Raw genomic sequence first — 10917 nt, forward strand, 5'->3', positions numbered from 1 at the left:
GCCCCTTCCCCTCACCCTTGCCATCTCCTCCCCAATCCTTCCCTTCCCTTACACCCTGCAGAACTCCAAATCAGAGACCTATTCTTGCCATTTTGTTTCTGTATCCAACACAGGCCTTTAAATTCTCCAGAGAGGTAAGACACCATCCAGTCTCCAGCAGATAGGTACTCTGCTCTGAGACTCCAACTTTTGGCTCATCAGAACCCCAGGGGTCCCCCACCATTGATATTGGGGTGAAGACATTCTCCCATTCTCTAGTGGAACAGTCCAGTCTGGTGTCTGAAAGATTTTAAGGGACACTCTGATCTAAACTGACACCCTGATACAACCTCTACAACATGGGGGCTACCCAGTCCATTCCAGGCGACTCCCTATTGGGTTGTTTCATTGCAATTTTAAGACCCTTTACTCCCAAACTGACCTCAAAATAAAATATTTCATTAAGCTCAGTACTCAAATTTGGTCACAAAACACATTAGATAATCTGTACCCATGCCCCAAATATGGAACATTTAATAAAGAAATTATTCAGAACTTCGAAAATTACTTCCAATGGAATAGCAAATGGTCTGAGATCCCTTACATCCAAGCTTTCTTTTTCCTTTGCTCGATTACCAAATATACTACCCTGTACCTTCATACTCCTCCTGGTACTCTCTTTCTCCCTGTCTAATTCATCAGTAGTCTGTACCTAAAATCTGTAAAAAACTCAGCTAGAGAAGGGCCCGAGGCTCCTCAACAGCAGCTTCTAGATACTGCTTTCAAGGACTTTAACATCAGGGAAGAAAAGGTCAAAAAAGAGAAAAAAAAGCATCTTAAATCTAAATATAAGCTCCTAGTCTCAGCCATCCATAGTCCTAGAAAAGCCACTGCTGCTTGTGGCCCACCAGAACCTCTAATACACTTCCTGGGCTTTGTTTCTGATGTGGGCAAACTGGACACTGGGAAAAATTCTGCCCTAACCCAATCTCCCCCACTACTAAGCCCTGTCCCAACTGGGGGTAACAGGGACACTAGCAGGTGGACTGTCCCCAGGGAAGAATACCCCTCCCCTTGGTGCAGCCAGCTTCCCAAGTCCCACACACTAAGTTGCTGGAATGAGGGGACCCAAATTCCACTGCTCCTATCACCTCAAATAATATATCCGAGGAGCCCCAGGTTATAGGGATGATGAATGGTCAAGCAGCAGGCAAATATTTTCCTTCTGAAAAAATTTCAAGGGCATAACTAGCTGGCAAATGTCCTCCCTTAACTTAAAATAATTATCCAAAAGTTAATTAGTATCCTCCATCTGAATGAAGCCCAGCCTGAGGTCATGGGAAAAGGGGTCTTACTTCAAGTCCCTATCCTCAGCTTACCTATGGAGCAAAAATTTAACCTGTTTGTCACGGAAAGAGGAGAAATAACCCTGGAAATAGTCACACAAAAGAACAGACAAGCTCAACCATCAGTGGCATATCTCAGGAAGGAGCTTGACATAGCAGCCTCATCCTCAAAAGTAATAGGAAACCTAATCTGAACCTGGCCTGATTACCAACTGGGGAAGAAATGGTTAAAATGCCCTAGGCATGAGGCTACAAACAGCAATTTCCCTCAGTTCCTGCCAGATCTCTCTAAGACTTGCATTGAAATGTAAACTGCAGGGAACCAATCTGAGACAGAAGAAAAAAAAGATAAAAAGTATCAGTTTAAATTCAATTGGCTTGGGAGAAATGGAGCTGGCTACAGCACAGGGAGAAAAATGATTTCAGGGATCTCTCTCTCTCTCTCTCTCTCTCTCTCTCTCTCTCTCTCTCCTCTCTCTCTCCCCCTCTCCCACCACCACCCCTTTCATTTCAATACCTGAACTCACTGTAATCTGAGACTCTATGTTGATTTACCAAAATAACTAATGACTATATCATTTTTTCCTAGGACTCATGCTTTTTAAGGAAATTCTATATAGTTTTTTAGAGCTCATAGTTTTCAGGACACACCAAAATTGATATATATTTTCTGATCAGTCTTATTTTATAAAGGTTTTCACACTGTTTTTGTTCAGAGGGCAAAGTTTTCTAGGGTTAGCTCTCAATCTAATAGGTTTTAAAAGGCTACAAGGCCTTTTTCTGTCTGGTACATGTGTGCACACCTGTATTGTGTTTTGTCTACATGTGCTTGCGTCCACATAGCATGAACATGGTATCAAAATTGGCATAGAGATAAATGAGTGTTCATAAATTAAAACTTAGAAGAAAATGGATTCAAATACCTTAATTCACGTAATGTAAAACATTCACTTTACATTAGGTAAACAAATGAGAGTAAAAGATGTCTAAAATTACTAACTTACAAGTTTTTCTAGATAAACAACTAATAAAATGTTGATGTATAAATTCATTGTTTCTAGGAAGAGGTGACTAATGCTGTTCAACAAATTCAGAGATTTACAAGGATTGTTTCAGAGTGTGAACTAAGAAAAAGGGTCAACAGTTAGGAAAGAAAAATTAGAAGGTTCTATCTAGGTATGGAAATGTATTTAGAAGGAAAAAGGAAATGTTTCTGGGTAAGAAAGTCTTTGTGTGGTGAAGTAAGCAACAAGAGGGTCTGAGTAAGTGTTAAGAAGGTCTATGTAAGTAAAGGACAAATTTCAACAAGTTTGTATGTAACTAAGTTGGATATATATATATATATATATATATATATATATATATCACAATCAGTTAAAGCTTTTTTTTTTTTATTAGTTTTTTTTAGTTTTTTTTAGTTAAAGCTATTTTTAAGGTTTTTCCCTAAGGTCAACTACTAATATACTAATATAAAATCAAGGTTTAATCTGTGTTAAAGTAACAAGGACTTCTTAAAACATTGATTTACTCCTAACATTGTGTGTATTAAATTTTATTCTTTAGGGCTACTTATCTTGAAGGAATTAGGGTCTATACAACAAGGGTTAAACAACAACAATTCTTATTTTAGAGTATTACACTACATTACATAGTTTAAATTTTTTTTAAAAGCTGAATTTAGTTAATATAAAAACATCAGTGTAACTGTGGTGCCATTATTGACTTCTTAGCATAATAAATATGTTCCTATCTTCCAAGTGTGCATGTCTTTTTAAATTTTTTTTTATTTATACATGACAACAGAATGTATTTTGACATATTATACACACATGGAGTAAAAGTTCCCATTCTTGTGGTGTACATGATGTGGAGTTACACTGGTCTTGTACGCATATATGAACACAGAAAATTTATGTCCAATTCATTCTACTGTCTTTCCTATTCCCATCCTCCCTCCCTTCCCTTCATTCCCCTTTGTCTAACCCAGTGAACTTCTAATATTCCCCTCCCCTCAAACTTATTATGTGTTAGCATCCACATTATCAAGATAGGTGTTGTTGTCATTGTTTTGTTTTGTTTTTCTTTTTGGTGCTGGGGATTGAACCCAGGGCCTTTTGCTTGCAAAGTAAGCACTCTACCAACTGAGCTATATCCCTAGCAGCACCACGTTATCAGAGAGAACATTTGGCCTTTGTTTTTTTTTTTTTTCTGATTACACATTTGTTATCATTTCAAAATTATCTGAAAATAATATCTTTATCATTCATCTGTTGATGGGCACTTAGGTTGTTTTCATAGGTAGGCTATTGTGAATAATGTTATAATGAACATAAGAGTACACCTATATGAGAATGCTGATTTCATTTCCTTTGAGTATATATCCAGAAGTGCAATTTTGGGATATGATAGTTTCCTTTCAAATTTTTGAGGAACCTCCATACTGTGTCCATAATAGCTATTCTAATTTATATTCTCACCAACAATGTACAAGGAATTTTCTTCACATCATCATTAACATTTTTTTGTCTTTAAAAAAATATTTTTTGTTAGTTGTAGATGGACAGCACACCATTATTTTGTTTATTTTTGTGCGGTACTAAGGATCAATCTTATGCCTCATGCATGCTAGGCAAGTGCTCTGCCACTGAGCTAAAGCCCTAGTCTGATTAACTTTAGCTTGAAGTCCACTTTATCTGATATAAGGCTAGAAACCCCTACTTGTTTAAACAGTCCATGTGATGTGTTTCTTCCTATTCTTTCACCTTGTCTGTGGATGTCTTTGCTTATGAGGTGAGTCTCTTGAAGACAGCATATTGTTGGGTCTTATTTTTTAATTCGATCTGTCAGTCTATGTCTTTTGATTGATGAGTTCAGGTCATTAATATTCAAGGTTTTTATTGAGATCTGATTTGTATTCCTGGTCATTTTCGTTTATTTCTAGTTTTTAATTTGAATTAATTTCTTCTTGGATTGACTTTTCCTTTAGTATAGTTCCTCCCTTCACTAGTTTTCACTTTTTTTCTTTTTCATTTCATCTTCAAAGAATATTTTGTTGAGACTATTCTGAAGTGCAGGCTTTCTGATTGTGAATTATTTTAATTTTTGTTTATCATGGAATGTTTTTATTTCATCTTCAAATCTGAAGCTTAGTTTTGCTGGCTATAGGATTCTTGGTTGGCAGCCATTTTCTTTCAGAACTTGGTACATGTTATTCCTAGACCTCCTAGCTTTGAGGAACTGGGCTGAGAAATCAGCTGAAATTTGTAATGTTTTCCCCCGATATGTAGTCTGATATTTTTCTCTCATAGCCTTTAAAATTCTATCCTTATTCTGTATGCTAAGCATTTTCATTATAATGTACCTTGATGTGGGTTTATTGTAATTTTGCACATTTGGGGTCCTGCAATCCTCTTATATTTGGTTTTCCATTTCATTCTTTAGATTTGGGACATTTTCTGATATTATTTCATTGAAAAGATTGTACATTAGCTTGTACTCTATGCCTTCATCTATCCTGATAAATCTTAAATTTGGTCTTTTCATGTTATCCCATATCTCTTGAAAGTTCTGTTCATGGTTTTCTAATATCTCTCCATGGTCAAATCTATTTTCAGATTATATATTTTGTCTTCATTGCCTGAGGTTCTGTCTTCCAAGTGGTCTAGTCTGTTGGTGATGATTTCTATTAAATTTTTAATTTGTTTTATTGTTTCCATCATGTCAAGAATTTTTTTTAGAATATCCATCTCTTTATCAATGTGATTTTTGCTACCTGTATTTGCTTTCTTACATCATCCTTTACTTGGCAGAACAGTTTCACTAGGTACATTCTGTACTCCTCTTGACATTTCTTCCACTGCAGTGTTGATGGCTTCTGTTATTGTAGAATTCTGTTAATATCTTGATTTTCTTGGGCAATTTGTTCCCTTGCTTTTTCATGTTGTTTGTGTATCTACCCATCTAACAGTAATCTGAAGCAGTAGAGTTTCTACCCTGTGGACTTATAGTGTCTCTGAAGTTTTCCAGTACCTCACTGTTTAGGGGAGACAAATAATAACAACCAATGCAAACAATTTACAACATTAAAGCAAATAGTTCCTACTATGATGTATACAATGTAAATTACCACAATAAACAGAAATGATATGATCAGTTATTGCCTATAACAAAAACAGCAAATTTGCAAAAGGGTTTACATTTTCAAATGGTGGATAGGGAGAGAACAGAAGTCATAGAGGATGTGATGATTATGGGAGAGGAGCAGAGAAGCAGAAGTAAAAGATTAAAGGAAGAATAAAAGAGAGAACAATAGAGATTGGTTGTTAGAAGAAGAAAAGAGAATCAAGGGAAATAGGTAGAAGAAAATATACATATTAAAGCAAAAATTTAAACAATTAAAAATAAAAATTAAAAAAACAAAACTAAAATATACTAATCAAACATCCCAGTTCACAGAAAATTAATCCATGTAAAATAACTGGCTTCAAAAATGCTAGAAATGAGAAGGAAGAAAAAAATAAGAAACTGTATAAATGTCCATGTACCATTAAGATAACTATTAAACAGTGAAAAAGAACAGAAAAAAAAGTCTTTGATAAAATGTTAAAGAATTCCTTCTGCTGGAGTTCAAAATATTCTCAGCTTCTCTTCTCAGCACTTTAGGTGGAGTCTTGTGGAGGGTGATGCTCCACCCTCTGGATTGCTGGAGTGAGAAAGATAATCCCATAGGTGGAGTTCCTGGAGGCAGAGTTGAGGCTTAGGCAGACTCTAGGCTCTCTGATGAATGCTAGTTGGTCTGGAGATTTTAAAATAGTGCACCTGCAGTGCCCAGTACTTGCTGGTCCGTGCTGGAAGACTTACCCCAGAGATCTCCCCTGGGTTCCACTCATGTGGTGGTGGAGCCAATTCTTAGTCCTGTATGTCACCTGCAGACTCCACATTTCCTGGTCTCAGGTTAAGTCTCCAATTTCTCCTGCCCCCTTGCTTCTGAGTTCCTAACCAGATGCATCTCTCCCATCTGGTCCTGCAAGCAGTTGGAGGGGGAAGGGTAGAGCCAGTGGGTTTCCTCAACCAGTTGTTCCCTGTGTAAACCTCTCTCCATGTTTGATTTTCTTCTGGTCAGTTAAGCACACTCTATGTCATGCAGCATGTGTTTACTGGGCCTATATATTTTGGGCCAAACTTGGGTTTGCCAGAAATTGGCTTCATTTGCTGGTGCTAAAGCTACAAAATGGTTCCTTCCTTTGTCCTGTGCACACTGTCTAGAGAGATGCCAGTTTCTTTTCCCACACACAGACATTGTGCAGTGAGTCCTTCATGTTTGTTGAGCAATGTCCTTGGTCTCTAAACGCTCCATGCCCAGACACACCTCAGACCTCCCCAAAATATGGGTTCCTTTAATTCCCTTATTTTTCTACTATGCTCATGGAGGGAACTCTCTGGCTACAGCTTCCAGCCTGGCTGTGGCAGCAGCTGGGTCACTGGGTATTTTTCTCTTATTTTATTATATTCAACCTCCTGTGTCCCTGATATGCTTTGACTGCCCAGTTTTAGGTTCCAATAAAGCCCCCTCCCCTTTTTGTTCACCCCTCTTGCAGAGAAGCTGCCTGTCTTTCTTGGTTTCATACCATGGAGCAGCCAGGAATGTGACCCCCTCTATTGTGCCATCTTGGATCTCCCTCAGGTATACAAGTCTTTACAGAAGGAGACTTAAAAGAACATTTTTATCAAGCTGGTATTCTCCAAACTAAAGTTGTCTGTGATGGTAATTTTAGACTTATAAAAATAGTAAATTTAATTGGGGATATATTTATACAATTTAATGGTCTGTAACTGAACCTGAATTTTAAGTTACCTTTTACACTGGTAGAAATTTGAATGTATTTCTTAAAAGACAATGAGAGTTTGATCTATTTAAAGGTTAACAGTGTGAAACATAACATTTTTTCCACTTTCCACAAAAAGAAAGTTAAAAGTTATCTTAGTCTTTCTTGGATTCATATTTCAGATATGTTATATGGTATCCTTTGTGAAGGGTCCCACCATACCTGAGATAAGGCTCTGCCTCCTACCTTACTGCATGTTATAATGGCTCCGAAATAGGCCAGACTGAAGCTTAAAGTTGTGTTCAAAAGATTGATTTTTGTTGTAAAGATTACTATGATCCCAAGCAAGGAATATAATGTATAACTCAGCCAATGTTCAAGATTATATACAAACTGAATATGTTTTTACTTTTGTTAATTTCACTTTGTATTTTCCTTGTAAACTTTAACTGTTATTTGTTAGTACCTTACAGAAGTACAACTTTCTTTCTTTCTTTTTTTTTTTTTTTTTTTTTGTGGTGCTGGGGATTGAACCCAGGGCCTTGTGCTTATGAGGCAAGCACTCTACCAACTGAGCTATATCCCCAGCCCCAAGAAGTACAACTTTCAACATAACAACCTGGATTAATTTAAAATAATGGGCCATCACCTATAGACAGGATATAAGGCTAATTTCCAGTACTAACACAGACCCCAATTAGATAAAAGGGGTAAATGACTGTAAAGTTATAAACATTAAAATTAAAACCCATTGCTTTTACTTTAAGACTGATGAAACTGGCTTACTGGATATTTAAAACCTGCTTAAAGATTAAGGCTAAGAATAAACGGGCCAAGAAAACCAATATTTGGCTCTTGCCTTCTGAGTCAGCTTGAACTTAGGGAACAAGGAGACTTTCTAAGGGCAACTCTGAGCCACATGACTTCCTGATTAGGGAGATTAATGAGACCACTGGAGAATGGACAGCCCATTAGTGCACCCATGCTGCAGGGAGGAGGGTCATTGGAGAAGGGAGACATCCATGACACTTCCAAGGGAAGCCACATGGTCAGTGAGACTTTGACCTATCCTGGCAAATGGCACTAGCAGAAATAAGAGGTTGCTTTCAAGTTCCCCAAGAGTGACCCCTGTGGGAACACAACTGACAATAGATAGGAACAAGCTTGACCAGCTTGGTCTTGAACACCTAGAAAAAACAGTTATAACCAAAATACAGCTATACCTGGTCATTTAAAAGAAAAACAATGGTTCTTCTTACAGAACTTAAGATGTACACTTTGTCAGTTACACAGACCTGATGCCCCCCAAATTCTGAGACATTTTTTTCCTTTACAAGGATCACATTTACCCCTGCCTACCAAAAATTGGACTGGCCTCTATATCGTGGTCTTCCTTACACCTCAGATTGACATTTTACCTAACAACCAAAAGTTTATCTATCCTGATAATGGCACACACCAGACACAGGCAAGCCCTCCAGTTTATTTCCTCATGCAGAGGGTTAAAAACATCTGCTGGGATTGGCACAGGAGCAGCAGGTTTGGGAACCTCAATTCATTACTATAAAATGTTACCAGAGTCTCTGGTCTAATTCTTAGGTCCTTGATCCATTTTGAGTTGAATTTTGTGCAGGGCAGAAGATAGAGGTATTATTTCATTTTGCTACATACGGATGTCCAGTTTTCCCAGCATATTTGTTGAAGAGGCTATCTTTTCTCCACTGTATGTTTTTGACACTTTTGTCTAGTATAACTGTATTTATGTGGATTTGTCTCTGTGACTTCTATTCTGTACCATTGGTCTACCTGTCTATTTTGGTGCCAATACCATGCCATTTTTGTTACTATAGCTCTGTAGTATAGTTTAAAAGTCTGGTATATTCTCTCTCTCCTTCCTGGTGATGGGAGCTGCTTCTCTGCCACACTCTTCTGCCATGATGTTCTGCCTCACCTCAAGACCCAAGGAACAGAGCCAGCCTTCTATAGACCAAGACCTCTGAAACTATGCCTTCAATTAAGTTGCAGAGTTCTGATGGGGAGATATTTGAAGTTGATGTAGAAATTGCCAAACGATCTGTGACAATCAAGACCATGTTGGAAGATTTGGGAATGGATGATGAAGATGATGACCCAGTTCCTTTACCAAATGTTAATGCAGCAATATTTAAAAAGGCCATTCAGTGGTGCACACATCACAAGGATGACCCTCCTCTTCCTAAGGATGATGAGAACAAAGAAAAGCGAACAGATGATATCCCTGTTTGGGACCAAGAATTCCTGAAAGTTGACCAAGGAACACTTTTTGAACTTATTCTGGCTGCAAACTATTTGAACATCAAAGGTTTGCTTGATGTTACATGCAAGACTGTTGCCAATATGATCAAGGGAAAAACTCCTGAGGAAATTTGCAAAACCTTCAATATCAAAAATGACTTTACTGAAGAGGAGGAAGCCCAGGTACACAAAGAGAACCAGTGGTATGAAGAAAAGTGAAATGTTGTACCTGACACTGTAACACTATAAGGATTGTTCCAAATACTAGTTGCACTGCTCTGTTTATAATTGTTAATATTAGACAAACAGTAGACAAATGCAGCAGCAAATCAATTGCATTAGCATAATATTGTCCTTATTGCATGTGTAGTTTGAGTACAGACTCCAAACATATGGCTGAATTTCTTCTAGTATGAGAGAAAGTTTCTTTTTTCTTTACTCTGAATAAAACTGAACTGTGGTTCTCTGTAGAAAGTGGCATTTTGGGCTTTCCCTCCTTTGGTAAAGCAATTTCTGCATAGTTTATTGTCCAGTTAACTTTAGTGAGCTTTTAAAAGTTGGCACTGTAAATAAAACAACTTGCAAAAGTTTTCTGAAATAGAATTAACAAAATATTATCTTTATTCATGAGTTGGAAACTGGAAAAAGGCTACTTGAAGTAAATGTTTTCAGTTGGGAGTGTTAGGATGCCTTCCAGCCTCCTGGACACAATCAGTACCACTGGGGTTGATTAGCCTGTAGGTGACTGGGCTCCCTTAATTGGACTGAAGGACTTGGGTTTTTTTTTTTTTTTTATCTCAGCTTTGAATATGTTGCCTAAAGACTTAGTTATTACCCAGTTTGTGGATTTACTAGACAGTTTGATAGCTTTTTAATTAAAAAAGATACAATTCATGTGGTATGTCATCTTTTTATAATCAGTGTTCCCATGTGGGGGAAGCTATTCATATACTTGCATGTAAAAAGTAATTTAACCTTTAACATTGAAATATGTGGCAAAACTCAGAAAACATTCATCATGAGTGCAAGATACTTTCAATAAAAAGTAAGTTATGTAAAAAAAAAAAAGTCTGATATTGCGATGCCTCCTGCTTCACTCTTCTTGCTAAGTATTGCTTTGACACCAAATAAAAGAAAAAGTAGGCCCAAATCTTCATCATTTTGGCTTAGAATCAGACTTCTTTAACAAGATTCCCAAAGCACAGGAAATAAAATCAAGACTCGATAAATGGGATGGATTCAAACTAAAGCTTCCTCTCAGCAAAGAAAACAATAATGTGAAGAGAGAGCCTACAGAGTGGGAGAAAATCCTTACCACATGCACTTCACATAGAGCACTAATCTCCAGAATGTATAAAGAACTCAAAAAAACTTAACATCAAAAATACAAATAGGGGGGTTTCAAGATGGCGGCCTAGAGGGTGGCTGCATTTCATGTTGCTCCAGGACTCAGGATTCAAAAGAGGAGATATTGAGAGCTTGGGACCAACTCA

At 37.3% G+C, this 10917-nt stretch overlaps 1 protein-coding gene across 1 annotated transcript; it reads left to right on the top strand.

The window, feature by feature from the left end:
• Nucleotides 1-7791: 7791 nt before the first annotated feature.
• On the top strand, nt 7792-9904 carry LOC306661272 (S-phase kinase-associated protein 1-like). The gene has a single exon (XM_079140126.1). It carries the CDS (start codon nt 9155-9157, stop codon nt 9641-9643), a length of 489 nt encoding a protein of 162 aa, XP_078996252.1. The 5' UTR covers nt 7792-9154; the 3' UTR covers nt 9644-9904.
• The last annotated feature ends 1013 nt before the right edge of the window (nt 9905-10917 follow it).

Source organism: Sciurus vulgaris, assembly GCF_902686455.1.
Source record: "Sciurus vulgaris genome assembly, chromosome: 5".
Lineage (NCBI taxonomy): Eukaryota > Metazoa > Chordata > Mammalia > Rodentia > Sciuridae > Sciurus > Sciurus vulgaris.

What these genes read in the sequence shown, in the direction of transcription:
- LOC306661272 (XM_079140126.1), top strand. Translation starts at nt 9,155, where the DNA reads ATGCCTTCAATTAAGTTGCAGAGTTCTGATGGGGAGATATTTGAAGTT.